Source organism: Oncorhynchus gorbuscha, linkage group LG05 (assembly GCF_021184085.1).
Source record: "Oncorhynchus gorbuscha isolate QuinsamMale2020 ecotype Even-year linkage group LG05, OgorEven_v1.0, whole genome shotgun sequence".
Taxonomy (NCBI): domain Eukaryota; kingdom Metazoa; phylum Chordata; class Actinopteri; order Salmoniformes; family Salmonidae; genus Oncorhynchus; species Oncorhynchus gorbuscha.
Genome location: NC_060177.1, coordinates 52,687,817 through 52,707,838, shown reverse-complemented (window position 1 = coordinate 52,707,838; position 20,022 = coordinate 52,687,817). Strand labels below are relative to the sequence as shown.

At 42.4% G+C, this 20,022-nt stretch overlaps 1 protein-coding gene across 1 annotated transcript in view; it reads right to left on the bottom strand.

Moving 5' to 3' along the window:
- LOC124036025 (mediator of RNA polymerase II transcription subunit 27-like) overlaps positions 1 to 20,022 on the bottom strand; it is a 108,356-nt gene that overhangs the window by 56,503 nt on the left and 31,831 nt on the right. The window contains exon 3 of the mRNA XM_046350085.1: positions 5,992 to 6,122. Coding sequence (XP_046206041.1) covers positions 5,992 to 6,122 — 131 coding nt within the window. The remainder of the gene's footprint in view (positions 1 to 5,991; positions 6,123 to 20,022) is intronic.

Genomic DNA, 20,022 nt, shown 5'->3' with positions numbered 1-20,022 from the left:
CCAAACAAGCGTCTGCATGCCAATGACTAGGCCTTAATTCACTAATTCAAACACTTATGAATTACATTTACATTTACATTTAAGTCATTTAGCAGACGCTCTTATCCAGAGCGACTTACAAATTGGTGCATTCATCTTATGACATCCAGTGGAACAGCCACTTTACAATAGTGCATCTAAATCTTTTAAGGGGGGGGAGGGGTGGGTGAGAAGGATTACTTTATCCTATCCTAGGTATTCCTTAAAGAGGTGGGGTTTCAGGTGTCTCCGGAAGGTGGTGATTGACTCCGCTGTCCTGGCGTCGTGAGGGAGTTTGTTCCACCATTGGGGAGCCAGAGCAGCGAACAGTTTTGACTGGGCTGAGCGGGAACTGTACTTCCTCAGTGGTAGTGAGGCGAGCAGGCCAGAGGTGGATGAACGCAGTGCCCTTATTTGGGTGTAGGGCCTGATCAGAGCCTGGAGGTACTGAGGTGCCGTTCCCCTCACAGCTCCGTAGGCAAGCACCATGGTCTTGTAACGGATACGAGCTTCAACTGGAAGCCAGTGGAGAGAGCGGAGGAGCGGGGTGACGTGAGAGAACTTGGGAAGGTTGAACACTAGACGGGCTGCGGCGGTGTTATAGTATAAGCTGCATGACAAATATATCCAAATATCACCTGAATTAAAAAAGTGGACGGTGTCTGATCAAGTCCGTTGTCATGACGTTGGCCTGGGGGTAGGTTTATGACAGTCATAAATACCACTTCACCCCCTTTGTCCTCTCTCTACCCTACTGATGTTACATTTGCAAACACCTTGGTTAATATAGAGATTCTGGGAGCATCAGAAGGTGGGGGAAATGAACTATATTCTGGTAATCCGACCAATTGAACATATGCGGTGGTACTTAATGAATATGATGTCAGTTCGTTTGTCATCTGAGACATTCTCATCAATGATAAGATGACAAACTCTACAGTGGAAAGTCTACACATCAGAGTTATCGGATTCACATGGAATTGTTGTTCAATTTAAATGTTTGAATTTAAATATGAAATTATTCGTGGTAGCTACAGTCTTGTCCCATCGCTGCAACTCCCATACGGACTCGGGAGAGGCGAAGGTCGAGAGCCGTGCGTCCTCCGAAACACAACCCAGCCAAGCCACACTGCTTCTTGATACAATGCCTGCTTAACCCGGAAGCCAGCCACACCAATGTGTCGGAGGAAGCACAGTACACCTCGCGACCGTGTCAGTATGCATGTGTCCAGCCCGCACGATGGGACAAGGACATCCCGGCCGGCCAAACCCTCCCCTAATCCGGACGACGCTGGACCAAATGTTCTGCTGCAACCCAACGTCTGCAGCAGAACATGCAGTTAAAAGCGGAGGAGAAGAGAGAATGGGGACTTTTTTCCCCTTTCTTTTAAAAACTATTATAATGGTGACCGTGGTCATACGCCTGACAAATAACCGGAAATTCCATGACGGTCACAGCCCTACCATTAGGAAGTTATCATCCCAGTTACAACGGGATGTTACATTCAGAGACCAATGTGAAAAATGGCTTCTACATGTGTTTGGGAAATGTTCCACCTCCTATGTTAATATGTGAGTGGGGCCTGTGAGTTTGTGTGATGCTTGTGACAGGGCCAGACCTAAGAGAGAAGTGCAGTGGGGATGGCTCCTAATCAGGCCGCCAATTTCCCGGCGGCATCGACGGCCTCCCCTTCTGTGGCTGTAATGCCCCTGAAAAAAGCAATGCCTTGCGGCCAAAGTGGCCAGTGTGCCCTTGGGCTGAATAATTATAATTCACTTCTCCCAGTTGCCATTCGGTGTGCTCCGAAGCAGCTCTCATTCATACGGCTCTCTCAGATAGAGTATTGAAATTCTTATTAGCCAATGCCAGTCACGTGATTGGGTCGTTCTCAGAGGCATCGCAGCTCCAAAGTACAAGTGAAGACTGGACACATCGGGGATGCAACAGCGCACGTCCTTCTTATTGAATTCCGAGGCACACACACTGAACTGTCCACATTTACTTTTCCTCAGTCAACAAGATGAGTAACAAACAGTAAAATCACTAGCGTATGCCAATCTACTATCTCCCATAGTACAACAGTTGACCTATTCTATTGGTCAGCTTGTCGTTCTGTGTGAGAAATAAATATTCCTAACAGACTCTGGGACAGTTGTGGGCCGATAGATCCCACATTCATACAACCACTGCACATATATATATTTTTAAAGCAATGACGCTGATGCAACAAAATCAGGACATTTAGCTTAAAATGCTGATAAACTATTATTTATTCACATTATAAGCGCAGCAATGCGCACACGGCAGTAGGCTATACACGCAAATGTTACAAAATGCAATTAGCGAGAAAACAACATTGTTTGTAAAAGCGCACTGCCAATGTGAGCGGTTTCATGGGACACAGAGGAAAATATCCTTTAGAAAATGTAGAAAGAGGGAAGATCTAAAGATGCAACAACTAGCATGGGTTGTTAATATGACTAAGATTGTGTCTTTGGCTGCTGGACAACGAAAGAAAGTTGATTTGAAAACTAATACAACATGAGAGAAATACTTTTTCAATGGCATTTGAGGAAGTGATTAGAAAACTACTCAACATTCCTATGGTCGGGAATTTGGCTAGGCTACTTTGAAACAAGGTAAGACATGCCTCCTAAAATAAAAAACATCCAGGTTTTAAACAATTATGTTTATGGTTAAATGGTTTAAAAATGATGACTGCCTCTGCTCAAATTGCAATGTGGGTGATGTTGCGGTACACAACAAGCACTGTCATTTCTCTCTTATCGGAATAAACAGTGCCTCAAGTATGTTGACACAATCAAGCATTTAGGCGTTAATATTAATTATACTACATTATATTTATCAAACATGACTGGCGTTTGGCCTATATACAGTATATGTAATTAAAAGAGTCATTAAACTTTGGCTATATTTTCCGGTGCCTCTCATGTCAGCATCGGTGTGGACATGAGATGTTGTAGCCAATACGCATAGTCTATCACCTACACTTTGACATGTAGGCAAATTATTCATGTACATTTACATACACATACGTTTTTAAAAGACATTTAATTTGTTATTTTGGTTTAATGGCCTTGGTGCCCTAGCAGATGGCCTTGACTCTCTGGCAGATTGGGCACCTCTTGAAGGCCAAATGGCCTTGCCCCTAAAATCACAAATTCCAGGCTTGCTCCTAATAGATCTGCTTAGCCTCTCTGTTGATGGGAATGGGCAGGCCCAAGCTGACAACGCCACTTTGAATCGATGCTCCAAGGACAAAGGCCTGTGTCCCTGGAGTGACGAACTGATCGCCGTTGGCCAACAGACGACACACCCAGCACGAGTCACTCCAAAGTGACCTTGCACCGCGCAAAGTTTCCTGGTGACTTTCCAGAAGCACAGGCAATATCCCCATATTATTATAGTGGTACCCTCCCAAAGCAAGAAATCATTTTATATCAGTTAGTCGGATTAGCTATCAAACTTAGTGGTCATCAATTTGTCTGGTCTTTGCTTTTAACAATAGAGAGCACAACTGCTCTAATTTGGTCAATGCATCTCTGAATAAAACAGAGCAGCAGCTCAGATGCATGATTAACCTAAATGTGTTAACCACTTAGGACAGTATTAATCCAGATATGGGGGCTAGCTGTCTAAGGGAGGTTGGTTTAGGCATGACAAGAGTCAGTCAAAACGTGCCAGTTTGGCTGATTACATTCAGCATGACTCCATATAGAGCAGGGGTAGTCAACTTTTTCTTGCCCTGGGTGAAGCTGGTTGAGAGAATGCCAAGAGTGTGCAAAGCTGTCATCAAGGCAAAGAGTGGCTACTTTGAAGAATCTAAAATATATTTTGATTTGTTTTAACAGTTTTTTGGTCACTACATGATTCCATGTGTGTTATTTCATAGTTTTGATGTCTTCACTATTATTCTACAATGTAGAAAATAGTACAAATAAAGAAAAACCCTTGAATGAGTAGGTGTGTCCAAATGTTTCACTGCAACTGCATGTCCAAGGCAAGAAAGGTTACCAGCAGCACTTGCCGCACTGGTAGTCTAGTCACGGGTAAGATACTCCAGTGAGATTAAGCGGCTCCAATAAGTGTAATTTGTGTGATATTAGGAGTTGAGAAATCAAATTGACATCATTAGAAAGGCATTCTCCTCTTTCCTACTGTAGATATGCAATTCCCCCAAAATGTATTCGGTTGTTGTTAGCGATATTCCTAATTGATAGTGTTCTGACCATGAACTGTTGTTTCGGCAAATTCAGACTAATAGAATATTGCCACTTCCCTTAAGATCCGCAGAGCTACGCATCCTATGGCTTAGGCGGTCCCCCCACAAAACACATGAACAACCAGACATTGATTGATTGGAGACAGCTTGTGTCAGTTACAGAACATTTTCTAGGATTTTCTACCAGCAGAAAACCCAAGTGGATCACGCTGGAAATAACTGAAAAAACACAGTGCCTCAAGAAGTGTCCCAAAACTCCTGACCCTTTCCATACTGTATGCATCTGTTGATGCCAAAGCCACATCACCATCAATGTCTTAGCATGATGCCTGCTAGTTAGCAGTCCGATGTCTTCTATTATCTGTTAATCTCTTCAGCATCCAGTCTTAGATCACGACTCCTGCATAACAAACCTATTACGTGTCTAGTGTCGGACTAATAGGCTATCAGATTGTATCACCTGGTATCTCCATACCTATACCAAGATCGTTTTCAAGGCTGACAAAGCAGATTCGACTTGAACAATCAAATATGCCAATCTCTAATAGCCTGCCATTGATCTACTCTCCAACAGAAATCTGTCTACTCAGGACTTGACTACTTGGTAGCTAAAGTGTCTGCATAAACCGAATATCATATAATCTATATTCATTTACGACCACAACATTTATTTGTTATACCATAATTACACTGTGCACTTTCTGGGGCATTTCTGTACATATAGAAGAACGCAGGACGAAAACAGCTGGCAATGCAGGAGGGTGGATGCAAAAAAAACTTAAAAGCCACCTCGCATGAAGGTTGTGCTGCATAATTCATGCGCTGGGTGCTCCTTTTAGAAACGGCAAATTCATCAGGACAATGACGTTTGACAGAGGAGCCGCTGGTTGGCTTCACCTTGCTCCGCTCTTCACCTCGCTCTCTTCCTGTGCTGTACGGAGCCATTAGAGTTCCCCAAAGCCCAGAGTCACCCCTCCTGCACAACGCAGGAAACCGACCAGTGAGAAGCTGCTCCGGGAAGATTTACAGTGACAGCCGTGCCTTCCCTGTTCTCCACTATTGATATTTCCTTTTACATCCAGAGTGCAGACACTTTACTGAGCGACGCCGGCCCTACCTCCCATGCCAAAAACTTCTAAAATGCCAGATGGGAAATATGGGGGAAAATGTCACCCAAACCCAGTGAATCTGACATTTTGTGAGGATCTTTCTTTATTGACAAGGGGTGTGAGGGTGAACCGAACAGTGCACCAGGTGCCTTTTCCACACATTCTACAAACCTCATCTACCCAAAGGACTTTAAATTATATAAAAGTCGCACAATAACTCGCACTGTAAAATAACATTATGAAAAGAGTAGCCCATTTCTTTCAAAAGGCACACTGACAAACATTTATGAAAAAAGGTGGGACATTTCTAAGACCAGGGTACAATGCCACACTGATGCCACACTATCCATAAGAGCCCAACACACAATGTATTTCAGAATGTGTAGCAGCTATGCCATCCATCCAGACTTTCTGCATGCCCTTCCCCCACTCTCATATCAAAGCAAGAGGTCTACGGCCCTAGAAAACAAAATAAGACAATGCACCACTTTATTACCCTTATCTGATCCCTCGGGACTATGACAACAATAAACTGAGAAAAAAAAATTGGAGTGAGATCATTCATCTTTCAGTCACTTCTTTCCCAACTATCAAGGAAATGTGTGAGGAGCTGTACTCACTGTGGTGGCAGCACCAGGGTACTGGGCTGGACTTTGGGTCTTCTCTTGGCTGATGCCCCCATTTGGTTAGCTGAGCGCTTGAGTGACTGCTGGTTGAGAAGACTGGACGCCAAGCCAGCGTGGTATTGTAACTAAATGGGGAGAGAAAAGAACAAACAAAAAACATGCCATGTGTTAGTACAATAACTAGGCCTAAAAGGAAACATTAGGCATTAGTGAAGACAGTATCTCATTGGCTGGAATCAAGCCCACAACTCTGTGGTGTTGCAAGCCCCATGCTCTGACTCACAGATCCAATTGGAACCACGTGGTAGGCTGTGTGTCTACCGTGTGCAGCCTATTAGTGGTGAGAAGGACAGGCCATTTCAGACGACACTATCGCTATTACAGGGTGGAGATCATCCTGCGCAGCCAGGCAGCTCTAAACCACATCACATCAAGCATACATGGAGAATATCCAACAGCTGACCTAGTCTGGGTCTGTTTTCGTCACTAAACCTTGAGACACTTAAAACACAGCTCCAAGGCCAACTATGTGACAGTAATGTGACAGGCGTCAGATGAAAGTTAATGAAGGTGGAAATCTGACCTTGAGTTAACCGAAACGTGACAACTTGAAAGCTGCACTACCAGTAACACCATGTATTATAATGTGTCCTCTGTTCTAGCCTCGAGCAGCCCACACAAAATCGTAAAATTCACAAGAAAACATTATTGGCAACAGAGTAGAGAAAAATAAGAAAAAATAAAAAAGTCATCAAGTTTAATTGAGACATTGTAGCCGACTGTTTTCCCAAAGCTAAATCGCAAGCCTGACAACACTCTGCTCACTTAAAAGGAGAAATATTTGGTTTTGTAGCCCAACTATATCCTCCGCTCCTGCCCACTCTGCCTCCCCCTCTCCTCCTGTCGTTGGTTTGGGAGCGATGCATGGCAAGTAAAGCAGCTCTCACTTTGATGTGGAAGCGGCAGAAGCCTGTCGGCAGCTCTGCTCCCCTTCTGATGAAACGTCGTGAAAGAGACGGAAGCTATACAGAAGACACAGGTGTTTCAATCAGCGTCAGTCATACAGCCCAATGACTGGTATCAAATGTGACAGAAAATCCTAAAGGGACCAGAAATCCCTCTATTTGAAATTCAAAATATAAAAACTAAAAAAGTAGATGTAACATCTGGATTTATAAAACTGCTGTTATACAAGCCTGATAAACACTATTAATTTGGTAAGAATTTAGTATAATGCATTACCATAATGTTATAAGCATCTATAATAATAATTTATTAGTCAATGTATAAAAAGTTTGAAAATAGCAGATTTGATAAAACCATACTTATACTTATGACAAGTTTTAATACCAGTATACTGCATCATATGCAGTATACTGGTATTGCCATAAAGTGTTACCACAAAAGGAGAGTAAGAAACCAAATCAACAACTAGAGGACTAGCTAGGACTATTCCCTAGGCTCTCCCCAGACTGCAGTGCAAACCGGTGGCTGGTCTCATCTGGACTGATTCCGCCAGTCATCCAGTACTTCACTTCTTTGGGGATTCTTCATAGCGCTCATGCACAGACAGAGCACTTAAATTGGGGCTCACATAATCCCGCAGCTCATTAATTGCTATTAAAATATTCCTCCTCTTGAAATAATTAGTCAAGATGTGCGGCTACAGAGCGCCGTTCACTAGGCGAGAGGCAGACTACACAGTGCTCCCCTAGCTAAATTTGGCTGACCAAAGCAGCTGTGCTAACAGGGATTTATTTTAATTGACCAAGCCTACTCTTCGTGGCTAATGAGGCTAGTTTGTAAGGCCTAGATCGTAAAGCAGCCCAGTGCTGCTGGACTTGTGCCCAGGGAAGCCCAACCTGAATGCTAAACACACTGGATAGAAATAAATAAACAAAACAACAAAGCTGCAGAGAAGATAGTGTTGCTTTAGGCCATATGTCCGATGTAGCTGAGTGCTTCCCCTACGTGCATTTAGCAGCACAAACCTACTCATTCAAGGGTTTTTCTTTATTTGTACTATTTTCTACATTATAGAATAATAGTGAAGCCATCAAAACTATGAAATAATACACATGGAATCATGTAGTGACCAAAAAAGTGTTAAAACAAATCAAAATATATTTTAGATTCTTCAAAGTAGCCACTCTTTGCCTTGATGACAGTTTTGTACACTCTTGGCATTCTCTCAACCAGCTTCACCTGGAATGCTTTTCCATCAGTCTTGGAGTTCCCACATATGCTGAGCACTTGTTGGCGGCATTTCCTTCACTCTGCGGTCCAACTCACCCCAAACCATCTCAATTGGGTGGAGGTCGGGTGATTGTGGAGGCCAGGTCATCTGATGCAGCACTCATCACTCTCCTTCTTGGTCAAATAGCCCTTACACAGCCTGGCGGTGTGTTGCATCACTGCCCTATTGAAAAACAAATGATAGTGGGACTAAGTGCAAACCAGTTGGGATGGCATATTGCTGCAGAATGCTGTGTTAGACATGTTGGTTAAGTGTACCTTGAATTCTAAATAAATCACAGCCAGTGTCACCAGCAAAGCACCCCCACATCAACTCCTCCATGCTACATGGTGGGAACCACAAATGCAGAGATTATCCGCTCGCCTACTCTGCGTCACATAAAGGCATGGCAGATGTTCACCGGTCTTATGTCCATTGCTCATGTTTCTTGGCACAAGCAACTCTTTTCTTCTGATTGGCGTCCTTTAGTAGTGGTGTCTTTGCAGCAATTCTACCATGAAGGCCTGATTCACAAAGTCTCCTCTGAACAGTTGATGTTGAGATGTATCTGTTACTTGAACCCTGTGAAGCATTTAATTTGGGCTGCAATTTCTGAGGCTGGAAACTCTAATGAACTTATCCTCTGCAGCAGAGGTAGCTCTGGGTTTTCCTTTCCTGTGGCGGTCGTCATGAGTGCCAGTTTCATCATAGCGCTTGATGGTATTTGCGACTGCACTTGAAGAAATGTCAAAGTCCTTGAAATTTTCCGGATTGACTGACCATCATGTCTTAAAGTAATGATGGACTGTCGTTTCTCATTGCTTATTCATTCTATTCTGTCTCTAACCAGAATAGAAAGAGGAGTGGGAGGCCCTGGTGCACAACTGAGCAAGAGGACAAGTACATTAGAGTGTCTAGTTTGAGAGACAGACGCCTCACAAGTCCTCAACTGGCAGCTTCATTAAATAGCACCCGCAAAACACCAGTCTCAACGTCAGTGAAGAGGCGACTTCAGGATGCTGGCCTTCTAGGCAGAGTTCCTCTGTCCAATGTCTGTGTTTGTTTGCCCATCTTCATCTTTTATTGGCCAGTTTGAGATATGGCTTTTTCTTTGCAACTCTGCCTAGAAGGCCAGCATCCCGGAGTCGCCTCTTCACTGATGACGTTGAGACTGGTGTTATAGTTCATAAGGAATTCAGTCAATTGAAATACATTAATTAGGCCCTAATATATTGATTTCACATCACTGGGAATACAGATATGCATTTGTTGGTCACAGATAGCTCTAAAAGAAAGATAGGGGCGTGGATCAGAAAACCAGTCACTACCTGGTGGGACCACCATTTGCCTCATGCAGTGCAACATTTCCTTTGTACAGAGTTTATCAGGCTGTTGATTGTGGTATGTGGAATGTTGCCCCACTCCCCCTGAATGGCTGCGCAAAGTTTCTGGACATTGGCTGGAACTGAAACACGCTGTCGCACACGTCGAGAGTGCTCAAACATGCTCAATGGGTGACGTATCTGGTGTGTATGCAGGCCATGGAAGAATTGGGACATTTGCAGCTTCCAGGAATTGTTTACAGAGATCCTTGTGACATGAGGCCGTGCATTATCATGCTGAAACATGAGGTGATGAAAGGCATGACAATGGGCCTCAGGATCTCGTCACGGTATCTCTGTGCATTCAAATTGCAATTGTGTTTATTGTCCGTAGCTTATGCCTGCCCATACAATTACCCAGTGGCGTGCCGTGGGCCTGGCCCTTCAGTGAGGTCCTACACAGTCCCACCCGAATTAATCCACCTCTTATTACCATCATTATGATGCCATGGCTCTAGACACTATTTAATTTTAATTTGACCTTTATTTAACCAGGCAAGTCAGTTAAGAACATATTCTTATTTTCAATGACGGCCTGGGAACAGTGGGTTAACTGCCTGTTCAGGGGCAGAACGACATATTTGTACCTTGTCAGCTCGGGGGTTTGAACTCGCAACCTTCCGGTTACTAGTCCAACGCTCTAACCACTAGGCCGCCCCACTATACATTTAGACAGAAACTGACATTGACATTTTTATTCATAGAATTGCAGGTGAAGATATACCTTTTCATTGTGCAGCTCCCATTGCCCTGCGCGCTTGTTCATTGAGCTGTAGATCCACTCAGGTGTTCCCAAAAGTTTTCAAAAGCACCATTGCTTGTAAGTGCCCAGCCGTGTCTCATTGCTGCCTTGGTTAGACAACTCAAGTTTGCAAAGCCAGTGTGGCTCCAAACACAAAATATATCACTTGCAAATAATAGGCATTCCCAGCAGTACAGTTTGCAGTGCTCCTCGGAGCCTGTGAGCCATTGATAGCGCTCGTAGTTGGAACTTTGAAAGTGGCGAACGAACCCCTTTCCCGCCTGTGACAGGCTTTGTAGCGTCGGGGTCAGGCGACCTCTCCTGACAATGTCTAACTTTTCTTGAAAGGTTTGTCTTGAGAATAGTGTTATAATTATATCCTCGACCAAATCGATATCTTCTCCTCCTTCCGCCATTGTGGGTTAAAAAAAACAGCTTAGTAGTACGCAAATTAAGTCGCTCTGGATAAGAGCGTCTGCTAAATGACTTAAATGTAAATGTAAATGAATTAGTTTATCAAATTCAGTTTCCTAGTTCTGAGGTTTGCATAGACCTGCCCATGTAGGACCTGCCTCTCAATATTGGTAATCCAATCAAAAGACGTGCACGCACTACGCCTGCTAGCTGGCTCCTGTGTAACACTGGAGCCAGCCAGCAGGCGTACAATAGCCAACTCTAAAGCTGATTGGTTGACACTAAATTTTCATTTCCATTCACTTTAAGCTACAAGCTCCCACACTGTTGATTCTGAAGGCCTGAGGGCAGATTTTAGACCCCTTGCAACACATGATGGCTGAATATGATTGGATAAAAGATCTAACATAAAGACCAGCCCTCCAAATCTCAACCTGGGGCTGGAAGCAGCGCAACCAACAGGAAAGCTATGAAATGAAGAGTATAACTCTTACTCTGGGGAATAATTTAATACATATTTGTGGGAAAATATATTTAAAAAAAATGTATATTCTGGTGATGTTTAGGCCAGCAGAGAAGTCCTTGCTGGCCATGACGGCCCACCACTGCAATTACCCCACCACGGGGCAATCTGTTCACAACGTTGACATCAGCAAGCCGCTCGCCCACACAATGCCATTCACACTGTCTGCAATCTGCCCGGTACAGTTGAAACTGGGATTCATTTGTGAAGAGCACACTTGGTCATTGAAAGTGAGCATTTACCCACCGAATTCGGATTACGGCGCCAAACTGCAGTCAGGTCAAGACCCTGGTGAGGACAACGAGCACACAGATGGTTTCCGACAGTTTGTGAAAACCCACAGTTTCATCAGCTGTCTGGGTGGCGCAGGTGAAGAAGCCGGATGTGGAAGTCCTGTGTTGGTGTGGTTGCATGTGGTCGTGTGCCCGGTTGGACGTACCACCAAATTTGTGTGCACCTGCGTAATGATCATGCTGTTTAATCAGCTTCTATATATACCACACCTGTCAAGTCGATGGATTATCTTGGCAAAGGAGAAATGCTCACTAACAGGAATGTAAACAAATTTATGCACAACATTTAAACAAAATAAGCTTTTTGTGAGTATGGAAATATTCTGAGACCTTTTATTTCACCTGATGAAAAATGGGACCAATACTTGACATGTTGTATCTATATTTTAAAACTGTAAAATGCTTTAAAACTGTAACATGTTCCATCAGCCCCATAGCTAAATGTGTAGAACTGCAAGAAATTCGTTTTAAAACAGCAAACGTTTGTCTCTGCGGCCAAGAGGGCCTCTAGAAACTACCCAAACCCCCCTCGGCAGCAACATACTGTAAGGCCTACGCAATATTCAATACTACTGGCTCTGATCCCACTTCACAATATTGTTTGGGAATTCTTTCACAGAGGCACAGAAGATAATACTGAATAAAACTGTGAGCATCTTCAAAAGGGGGCAAAAAAAAACATGTATTTTTCTAACTGTTTGACAGCCTCTCTTCCCTTTTTTCAGTGAAGTTACATAACAATCCCAAAAGCCTCACATAGAAGAGAGTGGGAACAGCAGGGGGGCGTGTGAACACAACCTGGCATTATCCCCATTCAGCTCTTACACCATCTTTAGTCTCCTGCTTCCCATTCCATTCAATAAGAGCCAGCTGTTTCCATGCCTGTCCAGGTCCCCTACCTCCACAACTCCCTCCAACTCCTCCCCACCGAGCATAATGGGACTGGACAGCCAAATATTTTTAACTATAGAACTAATGGGAGCTTCAAAGTAAGTCTGGGGAAATACTTTCATTCAAATTTTAGATTGGAACAAATGTTGATCATGTCAAAACACAAAAAGCAGGGAATTAGAGGGGTAATATGGACAAAATAAAATCTATTTTTTATTTTTGGAGGTACGGCGGTATTTGATGGTATTTTATGTTTCGGAATAATATAAGTTCTTCATGTTTTATGAGTAGCACATGACCATAGGATGGCAACAAATGAATTCTAAGTGGATATAAATGGGAATTCTCTCTTCTGATTGTTTTGCACAACACAACTGACAGTGAAGTAGTCCAATTTGAAGAACTTTTATTTGATTTAGCACGGTATCAAAATACCGTCGGACGGTATCCACCATAAAATATCTCCCAGCTCTAAGAGGGTTCATTCTGAAGACGGATTATTTATGTTGATTGTAAAAAAACAGATGTTACATGCAGCTAATCTGAAAATAGTTGACTTGAGTTTAACTTTGGACTGACAAAAACAGACAATGATAAATAGCTCATCCAATCTCATACATCTTCATGCGTCTCTTTGAAGTCGTAGCCTAGATGCCAGATTAAAGGCCCGATGAAAAACCTCCACCTCTACGATGAGGTCTTCTCACTGTAGTGGTTTTTATACAACTCACTATTGCTTCTGGATTTTGCCATTCACTTCTTCATCACAGGACAGTGACGATACAGTATGAATACAGTCAGATAAATCAAGCAGGCGTTGTGTCTTTCATAAGGCTGACATTGGAAATGTCCTTGGTTGGTAGCTTCCAAGAGGCGGCGACAAGGGAGCAGTGAAGGAAGAGGAAATGCAGAAGACAACATGCACCGAGAGAGAGTTGTAGACAGGCAGTTGTACTGCTGTCATAGGTTTAATTCATCTTTAAATATCAGCCACAGAGTTTCAGGTTGAAGGCTTTTTTTCTGGGACGTATTTCTCATAAATCAGGGTAATCTGAAACTGCAAATAAGATCGGTCATATTCCTCTCAGGAAACTAATTTGGGTTTAAACAAGTTTCTACTGGCTGTGATTGAACAAGGAGACGCAGCGGTGTGACAGTGCAGCCGCGTTTTAATAAGAGCCTAACTGCCAATGACCGCTGCCAGAATGGCTGTGAACACATTTTCCTTTATTATTATTATTTTTTTTAAATCATCAAAATGTTTTACTCATAAAAACTGAAATGGAGATTCGTACTTACAGCATAGAGGAATTTTAACAAAGGTAGCACTTGGTTCTCAGAAACAACAGGGCCGTGCAAATTGGTGAGGCAACAGGCACTGGCAAATGCAACAGGCACTGGCAAATGCAATAGGTACTGGCAAATGCAATTGACAAAGTGTGCTGTGAAAGATTGAAATATTCTTTCTAAAAGAAGATCGACTGAAAATCCTCATGTCCACGAGTTCAATGCAACTTGTAGGCTAGTCGTAGGAGTAAAACACATTGAAAATAATAATAAATCCTAGGCGAAAGGGTCTTTCTGAAAACATCAGACATGAGCAGTTACAGATGAATGTGTGGTATTCAGAAAACAAAATATTAGGAATCTGTTATCAAAAGGTCCCCTGCAGTCCTGAACTTTTTTAATAAGGAATTAGCAGGCGAAAGCAAACACAGGCGACTTGTTCTCTAAGCTTTATAGTCCCTTGTCTGAGAACTAATAAGGGATCCAAGCCAGCAAAGTTCGAACATCAAACATCTTTTCTCTGAGCAGCATATTTTCAAAAGGTCGCTGCTTTTTAAAAGTAGATTCTCCCTCCCCCTTGCAGTCCAGATTTTTCAGACTGACCAGCCTATTAGTTGGGCCTTTTGCAGCAATCTTGCAGATATGTGCTCCATCATTACCGGCAGGGCAGAGCCGTGGTATGTGGAGGCGAGCTTTCTGCTTTCTGGTCCTAACATGGGTAAAGGGCTGAGCCCCACCATTTGTCTGACTTGACAGCCTTGTTCAACAGATGATTAAGACTTACAACCTGCTGATGGAATATTGGGATTGTTTTGTTCTCTGCACAATCAGACTAGTTCACAGAGAAAGATACTGGCATTAGTAATAACATTAGGAGAGAAATATGCTGTACACAAGGCAAGTTATTACACAAGGTTTTTTACCATCAGCAAGTGAGGTTGTTAAAAAAAGGCACACTATTACTGCATTCTAGCATTGCATTCTAATGCATAAAACGATATGCTGAATTGAATTTCAATGCAGCAGTACAAGATGTGCAAGATGCAAGATGTGAACCTTTTCACTAATTGAATTAAATGCAAGTGAATGGCGTAAAGTCTAGAGAGAGATTTTTTGAGATCGATAACATCAATGTGTAATTTGCTATCGGACCAATTTACAGAAAGGTAGGACTAAGAGGTCAGACACACTGAGAAATATGTCTGCCAGTAGGTACTTAGCACTGTAGGAGGCCATTGCTTCTCTTGCTACTACAAAAGATGTACCTGCTGCGTACCGACCTGGTGCAGATTAACCTTTCTACTTGTAGAATCACAATGCTTGGCAATGGCCAACAACTTGACTTTAAAACAATCAGAGAGCAGGCGGACCTGGAAAATAAAAAGGAGAAAAAGAGCACTTTTTCCCTTTTAATCACAATTGTTCTAACTAAAACAATAAAGCTCCATAACACCATAACAATATTGTCACGTCCTGAACTTAGTTCCTTTTTAATGTCTCTATTTTGGTTTGGTCAGGGCGTGAGGTGGGGTGGGCACTCTGTTTTGTTCTGTGTGTTGTATTTCTACGTGTTTGGCCTGGTATGGTTCCCAATCAGAGGCAGCTGTCTGATTGAGAACCATACTTAGGTAGCCTGTTCCCACTTGTGTTTGTGGGTAGTTGCATTCTGTTTTTCACCTTACAGGACTGTTTCGTGTCGTTCACGCTCGTTGTTTTGTTATTCAGTGTTTAGTTTATTTAATTAAATTTACTATGAACACTTACCACGCTGCGTGTTGGTCCGATGATTCATATTCCTCATCATCAGACGAAGAGGACAGACGTTACAAATATTACATCTAGCTAAGGAGTTGTGCTTGAATTTTTTTTTTGTATGTTTGGCAGTTAGCTCGCCAAATTAACAAGGCAGTCACACATACACTTCATATGAAACGAATGGAGTGGTAAGTGCAGCACAATGCACACAACACTAAATGCATTTACAAGCTATTTATCTAGCAAGATGAAGAAATAATGTAAATCACTCTCAATTATCCCATCCTGCCAAAGCCAGTTCTCTTGCTAGCTAAAGTTTGGATCACCATTTGCCAGTAGCACAACCTTGCTAGCGAGCTCCACCATTGACTATCGGCAGATAGCAGGCAGCTGCTACATAAAAAAATATATCCATTGTGATTTAATTATAATGTTGCTAGCTACACTAGTTATCACATAAGTTGTATCACATCCGGCCATGATTGGGAGTCCCATAGGGAGGTGCACAATTGGCCCAGCATCGTCCGGGTTTGGCAGGGGTAGGCCATCATTGTAAATAAGAATTTGTTCTTAATTAATTTTGTTCTTAACTGACTTGCCTTGTTAAATAAAGGTTTTTAAAACATGTTTATCTAGTTGTGGCCATCTGGCTAGTATTAACAAGGGCTTACCACATTCTAGCTAGCAGCAACATTAGCACAGCATACTAGCTAGTTAGCTAACATTAGCCATCTACAGCAGGCACAAGCTAAACAAGCTTACTGCCACCTTGTGGTCTGAAGTATTGCGATTGTTCGATCAGTGGTGGATATGTGCTATGTGAACAACAAAAGGTTAACTGCCGACACTCTGGGCAGAGGTGCTAAGTACCTCTCAGCAGTCAGTATCCTTGGTGTGTCTGAGCCCTAATTGTGGCTCCTTAATCTCTGAACTCATTAGCTGTATGGGTTTTTGCTTTTTAAGTGGGGAGCGTAGGACTGCCGCTGGCAATGTGACCTTGTGGATGCAAACAGGGCTTGGAGGGTTGAGGGGAAATGTAGCACTGCAGTCTGCAGGATACAGCTCAGCACTCACTATACATCAGTAGCCTAGCCACATTATGGATTTCAGCTATTTCAAACTCAGGATGAACAATAATAGTAATTTTACTCCTTCAACGGCAACCGGCTGAGGTAGTCTTGGGTAACAGTATTTTTTGTGAACAAATGAACACGTACGAAGAGCGCAACAGATATAAAAAATGTAAAGAAATGTGATTGGGGTATTTAGACTTAAGTAAGTTTGGGCAATATTACGACAGCATTGTCAACCGACGATGATTGACAGCCAGTGTCAATGGCAATGACATCGTCGATTATAAGAATAATGAACACTAAACAAAACAAACAACCACCTGAAAAAACTAAACCGAAACAGTTCCGTGTGGAACAAAACACTGGCACGGAAAACAATCACCCACAACTCAAAAGTGAAACCAGGCTACTTAAGTATGGTTCTCAATCAGGGACAACGATATACAGCTGCCTTTGATTGAGAACCATACCAGGCCAAACACAGAAATCCCAAATCATAGAAAAAGGAACATAGACGACCCACCCAACTCACGTCCTGACCATACTAAACAAAGACATAACCGAAGAACTAAGGTCAGAACGTGACAACGATGGTTTAGCACAGTGGGCTTCAACCTTTTCTAGCATGAGAGCTATTTTTTTATTAAACATATTGCGAGATACACATTTTTTTCTAGCTTTCAAATAGGAACATCTTTCACTTTTCCGCTGCAAAGATTCCCTATGTCCTCAGTGTACAAGAGAAAGTAGTGCAATATGTCAATGTTTCGACTCTGTCAATCACCACATTCTTATCGGCAGACTCAACAGCCTTGGTTTCTCAAATGACTGCCTCGTCTGGTTCAACAACTACTTCCCAGAGAGAGTTCAGTGTGTCAAATCGGAGGGCCTGTTGTCTGGACGTATGGCAGTATGTCTCTATGGGGGTGCCACAGGGTTCAATTCTCGGGCAGACTCTCTTCTCTGTATACATCAATGATGTCACTCTTGCTGCTGGTGATTCTCTGATCCACCTCTACGCAGACGACACCATTCTGTATACTTCTGGCCCTTCTTTGGACACTGTGCTAACTAACCTCCAGACGAGCTTCAATGCCACACAACACTCCTTCCCTGGCCTCCAACTGCTCTTAAATGCAAGTAAAACGAAATGCTTCATCCGATCGCTGCCCGCGCCTGCCCCCCCATCCAGCATCACTACTCTGAATGGTTCGGACTTAGAATATGTGGACAATTACAAATACCTAGGTGTCTGGTTAGACTGCAAACTGTCCTTCCAGACTCACATTAACCATCTCCAATCCAAAATTAAATCTAGAATTGTCTTCTTATCTCGCAACAAAACATCCTTCACTCATGCTGCCAAACATACCCTCGTAAAACTGACTATCCTACCGACTTCGGCGATATCATTTACAAAATAGCCTGCAACACTACTCAACAAATTGGATGCAGTCTATCACAGTGCCATCCGTTTTGTCACCAAAGCCCCATATACTACCCACCACTGCGACCTGTATGCTCTCGTTGGCTGGCCCTCGCTTCATATTCGTTGTCAAACCCACTGGCTCCAGGTCATCTACAAGCCGTTGCTAGATAAAGCCCCGCCTTATCTCAGCTCACTAGTCACCATAGCAGCACCCACCCGTAGCACGTGCTCCAGCAGGTATATTTGACTGGTCACCCCCAAAGCCTATTGCTCCTTTGGCCGCCTTTCCTTCCAGGTCTCTGCTGCCAATGACTGGAACAAATTGCAAAAATCACTGAAGCTAGATACTCATATTTCCCTCACTAACTTCAAGCACCATCTGTCAGAGCAGTTCACAAATCACTGCACATAACCTATCTGTAAAAAGCCCATCCATCTACCTCATCCCGATATTGTTTTTCTTTTTTTGCTCCTTTGCACACCAGTATATCTACTTATATATATATTTGTAATAATGACAATACTGAATGAACAATGAACACTTTTTTTAACCTTTATATAATTCATGAATAAAATCTATTTAGTCTCAAATAAATAATTAAACATGTTCAATTTGGTTTAAATAATGCAAAAACAGTGTTGGAGAAGAAAGTAAAAGTGCAATATGTGCCATGTAAAAAAGCTAACTTGTAAGTTCCTTGCTCAGAACATATGAAAGCTGGTGGTTTAATATTCCCAGTTTATCAATATTCCCAGTTAATATGCCTACCACCGCTCAGTCAGACTGCTCTATCAAATCATAGACTTAATTATATTATAATAAACACAGAAATACGAGCCTTAGATCATTAATATAATCAAATCCGGAAACTATCATTTCGAAAACAAAACGTTTATTCTTCCAGTGAAATATGGATTTATTCCGTATTTTATCTAACGGGTGGCATCCCTAAGTCTAAATATTGCTGTTACATGGCACAACCGTCAATGTCATGTCATAATTATGCACAATTCTGTCAAATTAATTACGGTCCTTGTTAGGAAGAATGAGCCAGGCAGCCCAAACTATTGCATATACCCTGACTCTGCTTTCACTGTAAGCAAGTTCCCTAGTTAAAATAAAAGAATGTTAGCAGGCAATGTTAACTAAATATGCAGATTTTAAAAAATATACTTCTGTGTACTGATTTTAAGAAAGGCACTGGTGTTTATGGTTAGGTACATTCATGCAACGATTGTGCTTTTTTCGTGAATGAACTTTTGTTAAATCATCACCCGTTTGGCAAAGTTGAAGTAGGCTGTGATTCGATGATAAATTAACAGGCACCGCATTGATTATATGCAATGCAGGACAAGCTAGTTAGCCTAGTAATATCATCAATCATGTGTAGTTACCTAGTGATCATGTGAAGATCGTTTTTTATAAGATAAGTTTAATGCTAGCTAGCAACTTACCGTGGCTCCTTGCAGCCACAAGGTCCTTTTGACGCTGCACTCGCGCAACAGGTGGTCAGCCTGCCACGCAGTTTCCTCGTGGATTGTAATGTAATCTGCCATAATCCGCGTCCAAAAAGGATGATTACCGATTGTTATGAAAACTTGAAAAATCGGCCCTGCCGATTAATCGGTCCACCTCTAATTACTATCCAGTTCTGAAGATGTTAGACTGTTTATGTCCAGTCCATGATGTAGAACTTAGCTCACTACGGTAAGACAGCCAGTTCTTCATCAGACAGTCATTGCTCCATCATGTGCAGACACAGACACACCCTTCAGTTCAGTTCAGCCCTTCCACCAGAAAGGAATATTAGAAAAGATTTTGCCTGCACAGGCTTTCAACTATGTCTTTCATCAGTTGCATTCGATTTTGCGCTTTGGCCAAACTGTCGTTTTAGCCTAGTTTTTAATTTATTGTAATATTCTTTATATATATATATATATATATATATATATATATATATATATATATATAATATATATATATATATAATATATATATA